Here is a 19,648-nt window from a genome sequence, read left to right on the forward strand (position 1 = left end):
AGAGAGAAGGGACTCAACAGAGGGCCCAAAGATGCAGCAAAGGGAGAGGAAGGGAGGGTTTCCTACATGCTGCATAGCACAGCATTGTGATCAGTAAGCATGTATTCTCAGTTCCTGTTGGGGGAGATCATGGACAGCTCCCCCACCCCTTTCATATCTGTCACTAGTGCTGCAGACTGCGGGCAGCCTCGCTGTCATGTGCAAGCATGACTCCCTACTGTGCAGGATGAATGAATTTTTGAGTGGGCGGGCGAATGGTTTTTGCCACTCATCAGTTATTACTTTGCCACCTTACACAGACCCATGTCTATCTGTGCTGTAGAGCCAGGCTTGAATACAGGCACAAACACCTACATATTAAACTTATCAGCAAAACAGAAGAAGGCATGCATAGCCGGGGCAAAGACATTACACAGACAGAGACACAGACAAGATATTACAACAAGGGCTAAACAATTAACTAAATCACGGTGTGTGTCGGATGGAAAAGTGGATGATTCCTTGGACTTCTTTCACAACTTGTCTGATAAGACAAGTAACGAGCATTATAGTCCATAACTGCATTTTAGAAAGAGCTTTCTTGACATGTGTGGGTTGCTTTGAAGAGGAACGCTCCAGAGATAAGTTTTGTTTTCCAGTGCTTGCTGAAGATAAAGTGTTCCTCTGCTCACTCAAGGAGTTCCTCTGCTTTCTGCAGATAAATCACAGACCCTTATTTACTATGTTTCTGAAACGAAAGAGAGAGTCGGTCTTAATTGTTTTAACGCGGTGTCTCTTAGATATTGGTTAATAATATCAGCTTCCCTTTCCTCCACAAAGGAAAAATGAAAATGAGGGACAGGTGGAAATCAAGAAAGGAGGGAGAAAATATATAGATGAAGTCAATGACTGAGATTTTCAAAACTGACAAGGGGATTTAGCCACACAACTCCCATGAATTCTAATGGCCAGATTGTGTGGTCGGCCTTAAAAATGTTAACCTAAATACATTTAGAAAATACAAATAGCAAACTGAGATGATGATGATTTTTTTTAAAAAGTACCAATTAATTTCCAATGGTAATGTGGGGCCAAAAATATGTAAGATAGCTAGTTTGTATTGATATATGCAAAGCACACTGAGTCTTTCAGACGAAAGGGTCTGTGTAAAATGCAGATTATTACTATTGTAAATAGTCTGCATACAGTATGTTTATTATGCAGACATCAGGGCAGGCTGTTATAGTTAAAGGCATGTGTATTTCATTTGTGAAATGCTTTTAAACCTTTGATTCTACTTTTATTATTTAGTGCTATTGGCAACTTAAAAATTGCAGAAGTTCATTCAGCTGGTCATTTTGTGAAGATCCTTAACTGTTCCCCTGATAAAGAGGAGGGCATTGGGGAGTATACACTCCAGCAAAATGTCAGCGGCCGTCCAGTAACTGTATTCAGATTCCCACCAAGGATCAGAATGAAGGCCAATTCTACTGTAACCGTGAGTACAGAAGAGGAATATGCCAAATGAACTCGGAGGGGATAGCTAAGAATTTACCTTCTGTAACTCAGTTGCTCTTCATCCACTGTAAAGCAAGGTCAAAATTTCAAACTTAAAATGCTTGAAATCAGGCTCATAAATCCATACTTTCAGAAGTCTGAGCACTCACAAATCCCACTGAACTCAATGGGAGCTGCAAGAGCTCAGCACCTTTGAAAATCAGGCACTTTTATTTAGGTGCCTAAATGTGGATTAAGGAGTCCAACTTTCAAAATTCTGCAGGAAGTTTGAAAATTCTGTCCAAATATCATAAAGAATTTTCCCCATTTCCCACTCTCCCCTCTAAGCATTACTTCTGTAAGATCTCTCCATACTGCAACATAATTTTCAGTACAAAGAGATTGGTCTGAACTGAAACAGTGGATCTGAAGGTCAATCCTTTAGAAATGCTGCTAGCAAAAGTAAATTAGGATCATTTTACACGAGAAAAATGTTTACATCGTGGTTCCTGTTGCTGCTACGATTGTGATCAAGGCCGCAAATAGTGGGATAATTGCATCCAGTTTGCAGAGCATGATGTTGTTAACATCTTCTGTATCCAACGAAAGGAGAAAAAATTACTGTTGCCCAACTGGAACTGCCTGTTCCCACACTGGGAGGCTCCAAAATCAATTGTGGACTGGGATTGTAAAGGCCTATGTTGCAGGCCCATTAAAATACCCAGCATAAATAAAAAGAAACCTCCTATTGTTAATCTGACCCTCAGCAATATTAGCTATCCCCCGCAAAAAAACTTAAGGTTAGTGCCTGAAAAATATTCCCTCATATTTATCTCGGTTAATCCACTAGAGCAGGTCTTGATGATAATAAGTATAACCAAGCCATTGCTACAGATGTTGAAATGCAGTCCCTTTGGCTTTGATTTCATGGATAAAAGCCTTGAGATAGGGAAACCTGCTGCTTCTTACTGAGGACCATCCTCTCTATATCTGATTACTTCCTTTGGATTGTTGCAGGTATGGACAGCAGGTGCTAAAGTGCTTCATAAACCTCCATCAGATTTCCTTTGGAAGGAGAAAGATAGCTTTAAAACAGGCCCAGAGTGCACTACCATTCTTTGTGAACCTAATGGTCAAGTGAGTGTTCTGATTCTTATGAGCTGTTTGTCGTATAATTAATAGAATTGCTAAATTCTTCTACTCATCCTTCTTAAAAGGATGGCCGGATGTATGGATAATTGTAAAGAGCAGCAATGGCATGCAAAGTTTTGGCAAGCAAATAACCCAAGAAAGTGGCAGGTGCACTGGTATGTGAGTCTTGAAGCTTAACAAACCCAACGTTCCAGGTACGTTGAATATGTAACATTGAATACTTGTGCTTTGCAAGTGGGACTGGACAAATGCTTTCCCCCAGTGTCACCACACTCCATAGCTTTTTTAAGTCTGGACTTGCCTATATAGTGCTAGATCCTGTTGACAGTAATGAGTCTATTCATGTGCTGAAAGGTAAATGAGCTTAAGTGCTTAGCTGGATCAGGGCCACAGTACTGAGCACTTTGCAGGATTGAGCCCATGAGTCCTAATTGAGCAAATCACATAATGTGAGTAGATCCTGGCTGTGAACCTTGTGTGAGTTTATGAGTTAATTACTTAGACCCTGAGGACTAAAGAAAGGGGCTAGATTGATAGCCTTGCACTATGAAGGTCTACTATGCATAGAACAGGTACAACATGGGCCCCGGCAGTGCAAGTTTTCTGCAGATCTCCTTGCCAGTGTGCTTCTTCCTTAACCTAGAAAGCCCCCCATAGGTGAGAAGTTCAGCTATCCATGTCTATTCAGTCCATGGGCGAACCCTTTAAGCAATTGCCAAAAATATTGGCAGTTGTGGTGGGTTTTGTGAGGTGGACCTTTGTCTATTTAGAAATGAGACTGAGACCAGACTTAGAGTATGTCTAAGCAGCAAACTAAAACCCACAGCTGGCTCATGCCTGCTGATTCAGGCTCACGGGGCTCAAGCTGTGAGGCTGTTTCACTGCTATTTAGACGTTGGGTTTGGGCTCAGGCTCAGGCTGAAGTCCAGGTTCTGGGACCCTCCCTCCTGCAGGGTTTTAGAGCCTGGGCTCCAGCCCGAGCCCAGACGTCTACACAGAAATGAAACAGCTCCACAGCATGAGCCCTGTGAGCCTGAGTTGGCTGACATGAGCCAGCCACAGGTTTTTCTTTGCTGTGTAGACATATCCTAAAAGTAATCCAGTGGCAATGATTTTTTGGCCATTTCTAGCCTGAGGCAGACTTGAACCAGTGACCTGGAGACCAATTTCTTCAAACTGTCCAAACAATCCAGTCTCCTTTTTACAGTATTAATCTAATTTACTTGATCCAAGCTGTTTTTTATTCAAATTTTTATACCGTTTTCCCCCTCTTCTTCCTTAGTTTGGCCAAACTTGCCATTGCATTGGTAATATGTCTGTTTAATTTAAGTCAAGCAGTTGAATTGCAAAGCTGTTACATTATGAATCCAACCTATACTTTTAAGCACTGAAAATGGATTTTAAAGATCAAATCAATGGCTGTGATTTGATGCCTTGCCATTATTCTCTGGCGCACACCTTTGAATATAGTCAGCTCGAAAATATCTTAGAACCTTTACTTCCCGTGTCTCTTTTCTCGCCCCCACACACACTATTCCTTATGTACCAGAAACAATAAACTTGCTGGTTAAATGAAGTAACTGAATGAGTAGCATCTTTTTCTTCAGGCTGTTGCTTGGTACGCACCTATTCACTGGAACAGAAAGCAAGGATGGGAAGAGCAAAAAGATGATAAATACCTTAAGAGCAGCAAAAAGCCAATTATACCAACAAAAATGCAAAGAGATGAATGGGAAAAGGAACCAGAGTCTGTGATAATTGATACAGAACAGGAAGGGGCTGTCCAAGGTCAAACAGAGGAAAGAGGACCAGTTTTCATTAAAAGGTAACCATCCATCTATTGACTGTACTCCATCATTATAATATAGCACTATTCCGGGCTGGCTGTGGAAGGAAAATTTTTAAAAAGAGCATCTTGCCAAGAAAGTTGTTAATAGGATGGGTGACAGGGCAGGATAAAATAAGAACTGACCCGAACCTTCAAACAAAATCCAAACCAAACTTTGTTTTAGGTTCTGTGCAAGAAAGCACTAGTTTCAGTCAATGAAGTAATGGGACATTTTGCAAGAAAACCTGAGTTCATTATATATTATTCACTCACTGAGCACACAAAAGCATGTCAGGTAACATCCAGGCAGAAAAGACGCATTCACTGCCTCAAAGAGCTTATAGTCTAAAGTTGTGACGTTCATAGAATTATTCACACTAGTTTGTGAAAAAGGTGGATCTAAAACTCATAGTTTCCTGCTCTAGTGCAATGCATCTTAATCTAGGCCACAGGATATTTTGAAGGGGAAAAGCAGCATGGGCAATTTTTGTCTATGTCGCCTCCTGAGATTTAGTTGTTAGATTCTTGCAGCCTGCTCATTGAAGAATGGGAACATGTGCAATGCACTTGAAATGTTTTGAAATTCAAAGGATAAGGGTTAAATTTGTTCCACTTTACATGTGCCAATTGCAATTTTCTGTGGCTTATAATTTGACCAAACCAGGGCAGATTTTTTAATGAGGACAGTAAAAGGCTGCTCTCTGTCCCCGGGAGTATTCCTCTGCTAAATTTCAACCTTCTGCTCCAAGCTGTGGCTAGAGCTGTTCAAAAGACAATTCAAAAAATGTTAACATTGGCCAAACTAATTAGTTTCAGAGTAGCAGCCGTGTTAGTCTGTATTCGCAAAAAGAAAAGGAGTACTTGTGGCACCTTAGAGACTAACAAATTTATTTGAGCATAAGTTTTCGGCAGCTACAGCTCACTTCATCAGATGCATTTGGTGGAAAATACAGTGGGGAGATTTATATACACACACAGAGAACATGAAACAATGGGTTTTATCATACACACTGTAAGGAGAGTGATCACTTAAGATGAGCTATTACCAGCAGAAAGAGGGGTGGGGAGGAGGAAAACCTTTTATGGTGATAATCAAGGTGGGCCATTTCCAACAGTTAACAAGAACGTCTGAGGAACAGTGGGGGGTGGAGTGGGGGAAGGGAGAAATACCATGGGGAAATAGTTTTACTTTGTGTAATGACCCATCCACTCCCAGTCTCTATTCAAGCCTAAGTTAATTGTATCCAGTTTGCAAATTAATTCCAATTCAGCAGTCTCTTGTTGGAGTCTGTTTTTGAAGTTTTTTTGTTGAAGGATAGCCACTCTCAGGTCTGTAATCGAGTGACTGGAGAGATTGAAGTGTTCTCCGACTGGTTTTTGAATGTTATAATTCTTGATGTCTGATTTGTGTCCATTTATTCTTTTACATAGAGACTGTCCAGTTTGACCAATGCACATGGCAAAGGGGCATTGCTGGCATATGATGGCATATATCACATTGGTAGATGCGCAGGTGAACGAGCCTCTGATAGTGTGGCTGATGTGATTAGGCCTATGATGGTGTCCCCTGAATAGATATGTGGACAGAGTTGGCAACGGGCTTTGTTGCAAGGATAGGTTCCTGAGTTAGTGGTTCTGTTGTGTGGTGTGTGGTTGCTGGTGAGTATTTGCTTCAAGTTGGAGGGCTGTCTGTAAGCAAGGACTGGCCTGTCTCCCAAGATCTGTGGGAGTGATGGGTCATCCTTCAGGATAGGTTGTAGATCCTTGATGATGCATTGGAGAGGTTTTAGTTGGAGGCTGAAGGTGATGGCTAGTGGCGTTCTGTTATTTTCTTTGTTGGGCCTGTCCTATAGTAGGACTTCTGGGTACTCTTCTGGCTCTGTCAATCTGTTTCTTCACTTCAGCAGGTGGATATTGTAGTTGTAAGAATGCATGATAGAGATCTTGTAGGTGTTTGTCTCTGTCTGTTCTAACAGGTTTCAGAGTAGCAGCCGTGTTAGTCTGTATTCGCAAAAAGAAAAGGAGTACTTGTGGCACCTTAGAGACTAACAAATTTATTAGAGCATAAGCTTTCGTGAGCTACAATGAAGTGAGCTGTAGCTCACGAAAGCTTATGCTCTAATAAATTTGTTAGTCTCTAAGGTGCCACAAGTACTCCTTTTCTTTTTGTCTGTTCTAAGTCAGCCATAAAAATGTTGGCATACTGTGGGGTCATGCAGCATCACTTGCCCCATAACCTCAGCCGTGCAGAACACAATGCCATCCACAGCCTCAGAAACAACTCTGACATCATAATCAAAAAGGCTGACAAAGGAGGTGCTGTCGTCATCATGAATAGGTCGGAGTATGAACAAGAGGCTACTAGGCAGCTCTCCAACACCACTTCCTACAAGCCATTACCCTCTGATCCCACTGAGGGTTACCGAAAGAAACTACACCATTTGCTCAAGAAATTCCCTGAAAAAGCACAAGAACAAATCCGCACAGACATACCCCTGGAACCCCGACCTCGGGTATTCTATCTGCTACCCAAGATCCATAAACCTGGAAATCCTGGATGCCCCATCATCTCAGACATTGGCACCCTGACAGCAGGATTGTCTGGCTATGTAGACTCCCTTCTCAGGCCCTACGCTACCAGCACTCCCAGCTATCTTTGAGACACCACTGACTTCCTGAGGAAACTACAATCCATTGGTGGTCTTCCTAAAAACACCATCCTAGCCACTATGGGTGTAGAAGCCCTCTACACCAACATTACACACAAAGATGGACTACAAGCCATCAGAAACAGTATCCCCAATAATGTCATGGCTAACCTGGTGGCTGAACTTTGTGACTTTGTCCTCACCCATAACTATTTCACATTTGGGGACAATGTATATCTTCAAATCAGTGGCACTGTGATGAATACCCTCATGGCCCCACAGTATGCCAACATTTTTATGGCCGACTTAGAACAACGCTTCCTCAGCTCTCGTCCCCTAATGCCCCGACTCTACTTGTGCTACACTTATGACATCTTCATCATCTGGACCCATGGAAAAGAAGCCCTTGAGGAATTCCACCTTGATTTCAACAATTTCCATCCCACCATCAATCTCAGCCTGGACCAGTCCACACAAGAGATCTACTTCCTGGACACTACGGTGCTAATAAGCGATGGTCACATAAACACCACCTTATATCGGAAACCTACTGGCCGCTATTCGTACCTACATGCCTCTAGCTTTCATCCAGATCACACCACACGATTCATTGTCTACAGCCAAGCTCTACGATATAACCGCATTTGCTCCAACCCCTCAGACAGAGACAAACACCTACAAGATCTCTATCATGCATTCTTACAACTACAATACCCACCTGCTGAAGTGAAGAAACAGATTGACAGAGCCAGAAGAGTACCCAGAAGTCCTACTACAGGACAGGCCCAACAAAGAAAATAACAGAATGCTACTAGCCATCACCTTTAGCCCCCAACTAAAATCTCTCCAACGCATCATCAAGGATCTACAACCTACCCTGAAGGATGACCCATCACTCTCACAGATCTTGGGAGACAGGCCAGTCCTTGCTTACAGACAGCCCCCAACCTGAAGCAAATACTCACCAGCAACCACACACCACACAACAGAACCACTAACCCAGGAACCTATCCTTGCAACAAAGCCCGTTGCCAACTCTGTCCACATATCTAATCAGGGGACACCATCATATGGCCTAATCACATCAGCCACACTATTAGAGGCTCGTTCACCTGCGCATTTACCAATGTGATATATGCCATCATATGCCAGCAATGCCCCTTTGCCATGTGCATTGGTCAAACTGGACAGTCTCTACGTAAAAGAATAAATGGACACAAATCAGACATCAAGAATTATAACATTCAAAAACCAGTCGGAGAACACTTCAATCTCTCCAGTCACTCGATTACAGACCTGAGTGTGGCTATCTTTCAACAAAAAAACTTCAAAAACAGACTCCAACAAGAGACTGCTGAATTGGAATTAATTTGCAAACTGGATACAATTAACTTAGGCTTGAATAGAGACTGGGAGTGGATGGGTCATTACACAAAGTAAAACTATTTCCCCATGGTATTTCTCCCTCCCCCCACTCCACCCCCCACTGTTCCTCAGACGTTCTTGTTAACTGCTGGAAATGGCCCACCTTGATTATCACCATAAAAGGTTTTCCTCCTCCCCCCCATTCCTGCTGATAATAGCTCATCTTAAGTGATCACTCTCCCTACAGTGTGTATGATAAAACCCACTGTTTCATGTTCTCTGTGTGTGTATATAAATCTCCCCACTGTATTTTCCACCGAATGCATCCAATGAAGTGAGCTGTAGCTCACGAAAGCTTATGCTCAAATAAATTTGTTAGTCTCTAAGGTGCCACCAGTACTCCTTTTCTTTTTCCAAACTAACTAGTATTCACTAGCCTTGTTCTTGGAAATGGTTGAACAGGTTTTGCTTAAATTTCCAAAGAAATTCAACCTGAATCAAAGAGTCAGTATGGAAAATTTCAGCCCAAAGGGTTAAAGTTTGGCAAAATTATAAACAACTGTAAATAAGGGATTATAATAAAGTGTTAGTCTTAATATAGGTGCTGCTACTGCTCCACCTATAGTACAAGTTATGTAAAATATATGTGTACTATACCTATATATTAGGATATATACAATATACAGAATACAATCATTTGTATTTCTGTTTACAGAGAAAAAAAGATCCCAGCAACCCTGTTCCCTACTCAGAATTCTTGGTGCCGAAGTCCAGCTTCTCCCACACACCCTCATTTTTCTCTGCTCAGACCATTAACCATGGGCAATGATGGCAGCAGTCTGTGCAGGCAGTCCAGGTGTCAGTCAGCAAAACCTGACCCAGCACCAGGTGAGTTAGAGAGCATTGCTCGTAGAAGATTCAAGATGTAGGATATTGTTTTCAATAGGCAGAAATGTTTTGAAATTTGCTGGAAGAAAAAGATCAGTAGTTCTGCAGTAGTAATGTATATGTGTTATCACTCATATCATACACTTATCCTGCATGTATAGATTTTTAAAAATAAGTATTACGTGAGTTTATTGTTATTGTTTTTGATATGAGTTGTTTGCAGTTAGGATTGACTCTTTTTAGAAAATCATAATACTAAGATTCAGTGAGAGAGAGACACTTGTATTGACTATGAGTTGTTAATTAGGCATTGGTGACTATGCTGTGTTTAACTCTGGTATTTCAAACCCAGGAAGTTATTGACAGACTGGAAGGAATTCAGACAAGAACACCCAAAGTAATTAAGAGTATGAAGAGATTGATTTAGGAGGAAAGATTAAGAAGTTGTCACAGTTCAGGGCAACTGCATCTGTATTTCCGCCTCTGTGGTCCAGCAAGGGCATCCACTCTTAGGCTTCCGCCTCGCCCCCCCAGCCATCACATCTCTTAAGTAGAGACATACCTTTCTCTCTCCTCCTCTCTTGATTGGGGTTTTTCCAGGCTGCATAGTTTTCTGGCTGCACTGTGAACAGTCCAGCTAGTCAGCCCGCCTGCCTTGCCTTCTCCTCAGAGGCTATAAACAGCATAATGGCCCACAGTTACCACACAGCTCTTTTTAAGCAGCACATTTATTCTTAAGGTAAAAGCATTACACAGAAAAGATATTAAAAACAAACGAACCTGTAAACATTTTAATAAGGTTACAAGAGATCACCCCTCGCACCAACAAGGGCTCTGGCAGGTAAACAGTCATTCATACCCCAGACAACAGTTTCTGTTACAAGTTCATAACCACCTTGGCTCAGAACGAGGACCCCCATGAATAGGTCAAGTCCTTCCAACTCTTCCCAGGAAGGATTTGGGCCTACCTTGGACAGATGGCTGAGAAACACTACTTAAATATTCAGTGGAAAATGTAGAATGAGGGGGAGGGAGGGAGGGAAGGGAGAGGATTTTGCATACATTTTCTCTAAAAAGGAGCCATGCATTGCCCACACCCATCATCTTTATACAGTGAAGCAGGATCATTTTTTATTCCCTGTTATTTTTCCTCTTCTGTCTTTTGTCACCAACACATATGACTCAGTTCCCCACCCCTCACTCACTTGGAGGAGCACTTACTTTCATGAGCTGTCCCAGTGATTTTTGGAGTCAGTGGGACTGCCCATGGAAGTTCTAGTTAAAAAGAGTAAGGCTTGCCGAGTCATACCCATATAATTTATTGTAGGATGCTGATATGTGGCAGACAGGGCTGTGTGAGAAAATGTGCCCTTGTAAACGAGGTTATATAAACACACTTTTGCACTTTTGGAATAAACTGTACTGGGGCATATATAATGACAGTGTGAAGGTTAAACAAGTGATTATGGCAACAGCACAGGGAAAGAAACGTAACTGTTTTCTCAGACAGATCAGCTAACTACACCAGACCAATCAAACATTCCTGTCAGCATCAAGTCACAAATGACAGCACCCCGATTTCTCCACAATGCTATCATTCCATGGGACTGACAGCCAAGCTGCACCTTAACTTGCGTTTTGAAAGCCTGCCTTCTTTGTCATCTCTGTTTCCTTGAGGACAGACTTCCAACCTTCAAAACCGTAAACTGTCTCTTCAGATGAAGAAACACAGAAACTGTCCCACCCTGTTTCAAGCCAATCACCCCGAATTGAAACACACAATCTCACTGTGGTGGTGAGGAGGGCAAAGGCCCATACATTTAAAAATAGCCACTCTGGAAGCACACTATAAAAAAGAATGCAGTTTCATTTATTAGGCACTGGGGGGGCTGTACAGCTATTTTGCAAATGCAATAGAATCCTGATTTTCTAAATTCCATTATCTCAACCTCATTATCTAATGACCTGCCAGTGTGTCTACCTGCCTGCCAAGCAAATTGCCAGTCTGTCCGTTTTTAAAATGTCCAGTCTGTTTATTACTTACTGCTTGTAAGGGACTGCAACCATTTGTATTTGTGTCCTTGGTGTGCCAGAAAAAGCAGGGTCCTTTGATCCTATCTTGGAAACTCAAGATAGAGGAAAGCCTTGGAAAAACTGTGAAAATTCTGAACATTAAATATGGCATAAAAAGTTCAAAAATACAGAAATTAAGAAAAAAATGCAAAGACTTTGGGCCAGATCCTCAGCTGATGTAAATCAGCACAACTCTGTTCTAGCCCTATGATTCCTCCTCAGGATCAAAGAACATAAAATTATGAATAGTAAATGATCCTGAGAATGATTCAAAGATTTAATCTCTGGTTTTGATGAGAGAGAAGAAGGGAGCTGCTCTTTCAGGACCCCTGCTTAAAGAGAAAGCATTTCAGTTTTGCTTGAAGCTGAATGGTCAGGAACCAGCAATCACGTCTTAAAAAGACATGGAACGAAGTTGCTGAGATTGTTGTATAGGAAACAGATGAGAGCAGCTGATGAGGTTGCTAGGCTGTGCCTGTGCCATACAATGGAATGTCTATAATGGCCTGTCACATGAGCCAATTTAGAATGACAATAAAACAGGATTCTTGGAATTTATTGATGTCACTTACCTAGTAAAAGGTTGTCACTATGTTGGGATTTGGCATTCACATACTCTGTCTCCTGCTGACAGAGAGATCTAGAGAGTGCTTCTCTAACGTGAACGTATTGAAACAGACTCGTCCACTATAAGTATCAGAAAAGCACCTGAACAAATGGCACACTCATTGCCGTTTACTACTCTTACAAGTTGACCTCTGTGTTGAAACTCTGTTTGCAAGTGTAAGGTTTGCCTCTGAAAAGCAATTCTGCTCTTGGATAACTTGGCAGTGCAACCTGATACTTGAGATACCATGAGTAGGGATGGCTCAATATAACGTATTTTCCTGCCTCCTGATATAGCATGCCAGCTGTAACCAAAGCATACTATGGAGTTATGAAATAAAGACCACAAAACTCTGCACTTGGATGATAACAGGAAAGTGCCACTTTATGAAATCATCAAGCGATCAGACTTACAAGTGTTGTGCATGACTTGCAGAACCATGGGGACATTAAAAAGCTGATTCTATGGAGAGAAAGCATGGGTATTGTCAGGCTCTGAGATCAGCCTTAGACCAAAGATTGAGGACATGCACAAAATTCAGGTTGAAACTTCAGCTAAATAAAGTGAAAAACTTGTTTCTTCCTACCAGACCCAGTTTCTGATAGGGAATGTGTGAAGGATTGTAGATTGCAACAACGGTGAGCAAGGAGACTGTCATTTCTGTGTTGAGACAGTTGTGGAGATAGTCTGACATGTACACGGAAAGAGCGAACTAGAGTGAATATGACAGTGAGGAAGAAAAGGACACAATCTCCACGTTAGTTTCTGCACATTCGAAAGCTGTAGAGCATTTGAAAAAAATGTATGCTGTACACAGAAAGCCAGCGTGACTGTAATCCTGTCTAGCATCAGATGCTCCCACAAACTCTTCACACAAAGTCTTCAAGAGATGATTTGATACTTTATTATAATAACTGGGGGGGGGAACACTTTTGACTGACTTTTTCTCACAAAAATAAACTCTAGTATTTCCAAGGTACAAGAGCATTTAGCCAAGGGGAACTGAGTGCCAAACAGCCATTTATGCCTTTGAAAATCTCTCCCTCCACAAATGTTATTCAGTGCACAGGCTGAACTGATTGTATGAAATGTATAAAGTCACACTGTATAATCCAGATGCACTGCATTTATTTTATGTTAATTGCAATCCATTTCAGTTTATTTTTAATTGGCTCCCTGATTAACGAACACATCTGGTATCACGCAATAAGGATACTACGCTCCTACGTAAACAGGGAACAACAGGCAGAAAACAAATATCATGCTCTATGGTTTCTTTGAATATACCTTTTTGCCCAAATTTTCAAAGGGTTGTGTTTGAACTCCTCCCCCCATCTTGAATTACTCACCTGTGTAAAAATGACCACTCCAACCCAACAAAGCAACATACATTCACCTAATTAAGCCCTCTTCCTCATTAGCTCTCCCTTAACTTCGGATTCCTCCCACTGTCTTCCTTTTGATCAGCCAGGGATCATGGGATTATGTTCTGGAGTTTGGGCCCAGATTAACCCACCCCTCCCCATGGAGGGGCGCTTTATGTGTGGATCTCCCCTTGTCTACGAAGAAAAGGTATTGGAGAGCCTCTGTGGTACTCTTCCACCCCTCCCCCAGGGGCTCTCTGTGCGGTGCTCTCTCTGTGCAGGCTAGGGTCTATGCATGGGAAGGAAATGGGGTCAGGCCAGACCAAGGTAAGAGGGGCAGGCTGGGGCAGGACTGGAGATATACCCGTCATCCACCCTTTGGCCCAGCAGAACTTCTTCAACATGGTGCTCATGTTGTATTAACCTTTTCATAGGCCCCTCCCACACCAGAGACCCCCGGAGGGTTTCTCTGGCAGGTCATTTTCATTGGAGCTTCACCTACAAGAAGAAAGGGCAGGCAGCCTCCAGGATCCTGACCCACAGTGGGAGTACAGGACCTTGTGTGGATGACCAAAGTCACATGCAGGTATTTGGGGCAGCTATTCTGAAGAAGGCACATTCCTGCCTAGCCTCTTTCTCCCACTGGGAAGTTCTCTACAAGAAAATTTTCAGAGGAGTAAAATATCGGAGTAAAAAATGGCTTTTACTATGCGAGGGGGCAACAGCAGGGACCTAAATACATGTCAAACTGTATTATGCAAATATCCCATCCTTCCTTCCTTTCTAAAAACTGCTTTTATCATGCAAACAAACTCCCAACTAGTGTTTAAACATTAAACAGCATTGATGTAATAACACAACAACCACTTCCCATTATCAATATATCAATACATTTCTCTTTTCAGGAAAAGATTTGTTGGCCCTCATTACTCTGTTAAGTCTGTTTTAAACATGCTTCTGTTGCAACTCTAAATTGCCTCCATCCCACATGGATTTAATATTTATCTCACTTCTATTGTCAAGTATCAGAAGCAGGAATACAAAGAGACCAAAAAGCAAAGGTGAAAATGTCATTTATTATAGAGAATTCAATACCACCTCCTCTTAATCTGTCTGCACTACTGTGTGTGTCATGGGTCTCTTATCTTGGCTATTTGGTTCTGTTGACTCAAAGGTATAGCCAATTGTTTGACTGTTCTCGCAGTTTGTTCTTTAAAATGTTCACGAGATGAAATAATTGAATTTAGCCAAATGTATTGTCTAAAGACAAAACAGTACAATAAGAAAAGGAGACATACACACCCTCTTTTCTCCCAGCATGTTCACCTAACACAGAAGGTGTTTTTCAAAGATATGCATTTCAACTAGTAGTATTTGTAGGATGATTTTACAAGTTACAAAACTCTTTATGCGTCACTAAAATTGAACCCACTAGTTCCTACCAATCCTTAGCTTGTTGTTCTGTACCTTCCTTATCTTTGTTTTGGATACTTGCATTCAGGGACACTAGTATTCCTGGCTTGTACTGGGGCAGAACATTAATGTATTTTGCCTTTGACAAATGACCTATTTTCTAATTCCAAAGCTGACTTCAGCTTTTCAAAGTGTTGTGGGATATTGGACATGGGGCAACAGAGTTGTGGGTAGAACATAATACATTCAGTTAACATAACTTCCCAACAAGTATATATATTATGATACAGAAGGGCCAGGGAGCAGTGGGAGAGTGCTAGAGGGGAAATATATAAGCTCAAGGCTAATTAAGGCGTAGTTCCCTGTAGAGTAGGGAAGATGGCTGCAGGTTAATTGGAGCACCTGCAGTCAATTAAGGCCCTGTTAGGAACCTAATAAAACCCTCTGCTTCAGGCAGACAGGGGAGGAGAAGAAGACGAAGACGACAGGACTAGGACTAGGACTAGGACTAGGACTAGGACTAGGACTAGGACTAGGACTAGGACTAGGAGTTGTGCTGTGAGACTTGGAAAATCAGAAAACCAAAGTAAGGGGGACCTTGCCCCAGTAGGGGAGGGAGACTCCCTTCCCCAGCATCTAAGGACTGCAGGTAGCCCACCCAAGGTAGAAGAGGGTAAAAACCCACAGGGGTTGAGAGGGGCTGAGGCTCAGAGTGAGGGGCAAAACCAGACCCCTCCCCTGCTTCCCTCCTTTCCACCTTCCTCGGCCACTAGTGGGGCCATTGATGCCCCAAGAATGGGGCAAGGGGTGGCATCTTAGCTCCCCGCTAAGAAAAGTGCAGGACCCACCAGACTAACATTGGTCATCTTGTCACAATATGTAATGTATATTCTATTAATATTGTGCCAATAATACCTTCTAATGTGGTTATATTATGCCTAACATATATGTAATATTGGCTAACAGTCCACACTGTGTCCCACATTTGGGTCTTGGCAAATAAACTCAACTGTTGAGAGTCCAGCATAACAGAGAAAGTTCTCACTTTGTGTGGGTGAATGGGTTTGGATAAAGACTGCCACCCCCATCCCTGTCCCCCCAAATATTTGCACACAAATTGAAATTAGCCTTTTTTTTAGTTTTGAAAAAGATCAGTAAACTTTCTCATAATTATTCATTTTCTCTCATTTCTTTACTGTTGGTGTCTGACCAGAACCAGATGTAAATACCAAAATACCATGGATGAAACCTTGGGCTTACTGAAGTCAATGTCAAAGCTCCCATTGACTTCCATGGGGTCAGGATTTCAGCCTATAGGAAGAGCTGTTCTCATAAGACTTTCAATTCACTTTTGCAAACTCAAAAGGGCTGGACCATTTAGATAAGCATGACCAAGTCTCTAAATCATTTAAAGTTCACCCTTCACTTGTTTTCACCAACTTCTTGGGAAATTGAGTTACCTGCATCTTAGTAGTAACCAAGAAGATCTAGGTGACCATGGATTTATCACAATGTGCTTTTTATTTAAACCTTTTTCCATAAACTGAGAGGAAAATAAGGATTTTTGTTGACTTTATTACTTCTGAGATTTATTTCCCTTTTAAAATCAGTGTATGGAAATAATTTTTGTTCCCACCAACAGGCACTCTGTATGCAGGAAGCAGCCGGGGCAGAAACACAGCTACAGGAAGTTTTAATGGAAAAAGTAGAAGGCTGACCCGGTCAGCAGGGGTAAGTAGAGACTAAGACAAATTCCCTTTTCAATAAAGCAAGAACAGTGGGGTTCAGATAAAGAAAAGGAAACAAAAAACTTAATTTTGTTGAAAATTCTTTTTATTATTTGTGTTCTGAGAGAGGCCTACATCAGAACCAGTCATTCAAGATTCAGATCTGACTCTGTATTGAAAGAGGTTTCAGAGTAGCAGCCGTGTTAGTCTGTATTCGCAAAAAGAAAAGGAGTACCGGTGGCACCTTAGAGACTAACAAATTTATTAGAGCATAAGCTTTCGTGAGCTACAGCTCACTTTACATCTATATAATGTGACCATTAGAAACACCACTGTATTAGCAGGAAGTTTGCATTCGCAGCTTGAGAGTATGGGTCTGATTCTCATTTACAATGAGGCCCTTTGCACTGCTCTGGTAGGGTAAAGAGGCCTTGAAGTGGGTGTACATTTTCACCCACTTCAAGACCTCTTTATATTTACGCTATCCTATAGAAAGACCCACAATCAAGCCCTGTATAATGGGCCCATCCCAGGACCCTAAATTTGTAAATCCCCAAACTGAGAGAACGTTAGGCTTTCAATCCAAACTTCCTGGCTTGGGTTCATCTCTCTTTCTTTTTCTAAAGATCAGTTCCATTATTTTTTGCAATATAGAATACTTTCTCTTAACTAATAGGTAAATGCAGGAGATACCTAGGAAAATGCTAAACATTGCTTCAGTATCAGACCCACATTTCTTAAGACCTGAGTCAAAGCTCATTGAAGTCTATGGGATTTGGCTGTTGAATACTGAGCTATATATATGATGTATATTCTATAGGTCTATAATTATTAAACTCTATTATAGTTAATGTTCTGCAAAGTGCTATTTGCATTTACATGGCTGTGAAAATGTTTATTATCAACAGCCAGTCTATGTACACTAGACTGAAATGAAGAAAAATCCTGGAGGAATTTTTAAAAGATTGGATGTGCTTGCTTGTTTAACTGTTAACATGGTATAGGGTTCTTCCACTAGGTATAGGCCTGTGTAAATAAACATAACAATGTCTCAGTTTTCCCTTCTGTAAAGTGGTGGCAATAAAGCATATCTCAAAAGTGTGTTGTGATGCTTGATTCATCAATGTTTGTAAAAGCACTTTCATATCCTCAGGTGAAAGGCACTTTGGAAGTGCAAAGTATTAGCATTAGTAACACTAGATAAAATGCCCTTTTGAGTATGAATCATGCTTTTGCCAAGATACTACTTGAATTCAAAGAAGCTGATTATCCAGAGACTGTTTCCAAACATCTGTGTCTCTAATCTCTTGGTTTTCTAAGTAACATTCAGGGCTTAGCTGAGCAATTCAACTTTACTGTCAGTTAAAAATAACCCTACGTGATGTTTTGGAAATGTAGGGGTTTCTTTATTTGCAGCCAGAGATATGAGACCTGATTCTTATTTATACTGAAAGCCCATTACACTGACAGATCCTTAGGGTATGTCTTCACTGCAGAGTTAACTCAGGCTTTTGTTTCTAGTTCCCTTCCTGTACACACACACAAACCTCATGTTTGGTGGTGCTTTCAATCAGGGTAGCTGGGGCTACAGGCCAAAGCCAGAGTGAAGCTTTCATTTGGACTGGGAACCCACCTGCTTTGCAGTCAGGGCACCGGCTTAGCCACTCAAATGCTGATAATCCTCCACTGCCTTCCTAGAAGGACAGTCAAGTTCTCTCATAGTTCACTAGGAACGAATCATAGAGCGGTTCACCTTACTGTAGCACCAAAAGCCATGGGAGATGCCCCCAGAAATCCTAGTGACACACATGGGGGAGTGCAGCACCACGGAGGATACAGTAACTTGAGTGTGTCTTTGCCGTGTGGGGGGTTCACTACTGTGCTAAGCTAACCTAGATGCTGATCACTTATGGTCGGGGTGCTGGAACAATTTGTATAGTGGAGGTGCTGAGAACTATCAAACTAAACTAAACCCTGTATATGGTGGGAACCACTTCAATCCTGGGGGTGCAACAGCACCTCCAGCACCCCAGTTCCAGCATCTATGCTTGTGGTAACCACAGTGAAAACCTATTGTTAGAGTAAATAAAAATGAGGACCATGCTCTCCCTGGTGCTCGTGCATGGTACAATGGTGATGTTGTCAGCTAGCTAGGAAATTCTGAGAGGCACCAAAGATTCAGCTCTTCTGGCATAACCTTCAATGGAGGCACACAATTCAGAAGCCCTAGAGAGTTGATCCCATATAACAGGCTTTTCTACACAGGGAAATTTACCAGTATAATTCTACTGCTATAGTTATACCAGAGAAACTCCCCATGTGGAGACTCTTATTGTGGGATAAGAGTGCCTTTTTCTGCCTTTACCTTATACCAGTTCCAAAGTGACATCAGCTAAACTGGGAAAAGGCACTCTTCTTCTTGAATAAAAATGTCTAGCTAGGGAGTTAAACTGGTATCGCTTTAGCCATTTAAAGATAACAGCATAATTATGCTGATTTCCCTGCCTAGACAAGCCCCCAAAGTCCCTTAGAGAGGCTTTCAAAGTATACATCCTCTGCTAAATATTTTGAAAAGCTGCTCTTACTGGGGGCTAGGTGACTCAAGTGACTTGATAATGACACACAAAGCCTTTCATCTCTTGATTACCAGTTCAAATCCAGCCCAGGCTGATGGTGAGTGACATGTGATGACTCTGTTGAAATGAACTGATAGTCTGTTTCCAGTGGACAGCTGTCGCTCTTGCAACAAACTAGCCTCCTTTGTTTGTCATCTCAGTAGACAGACTAAAGACAGAATGGGACAGACTGTGAATTGCTGTACCCTTTGGCCTCGAGAAGAGGCTCCTCAAGGGTAAGGTAGAGACCCATTGTTGGGATGGAATGGGGAACCTTGCATTGACACCACCTTTTAACCGCCAAAAATTTTCTAAAAGAAAATGCAGAGGTCAGGATCCCATCTGCCGGCCTAATTCAGCCCAATTCACAAAGAATTGTTCACATGTTACTTTGTGTTACAATTTTACTTTTCTTTAGGAGGAGGAAATGCAAATCTAATGAACAATGAGATGTCCCAGGGTGTGGGGTCCAGTCATCAGCTCTTAAGAGAG

General features: G+C 41.8%; 1 protein-coding gene across 5 annotated transcripts in view; it reads left to right on the forward strand.

Annotated features, from left to right (window-relative positions):
* The window catches only part of LMNTD1 (lamin tail domain containing 1), a 297,660-nt gene that overhangs the window by 243,388 nt on the left and 34,624 nt on the right, over nt 1-19,648 (forward strand). For 4 of the 5 annotated variants that reach the window (XM_043516229.1, XM_043516238.1, XM_038374598.2 and 1 more), the window contains 5 exons: nt 1,291-1,477; nt 2,494-2,613; nt 4,236-4,453; nt 9,185-9,357; nt 16,457-16,545. In XM_043516229.1, coding sequence (XP_043372164.1) covers nt 1,291-1,477; nt 2,494-2,613; nt 4,236-4,453; nt 9,185-9,357; nt 16,457-16,545 — 787 coding nt within the window. The remainder of the gene's footprint in view (nt 1-1,290; nt 1,478-2,493; nt 2,614-4,235; nt 4,454-9,184; nt 9,358-16,456; nt 16,546-19,648) is intronic. The other variant, XM_043516236.1, reaches the window with a different exon arrangement.

This window comes from Dermochelys coriacea, chromosome 1, assembly GCF_009764565.3.
Source record: "Dermochelys coriacea isolate rDerCor1 chromosome 1, rDerCor1.pri.v4, whole genome shotgun sequence".
NCBI lineage: Eukaryota > Metazoa > Chordata > Testudines > Dermochelyidae > Dermochelys > Dermochelys coriacea.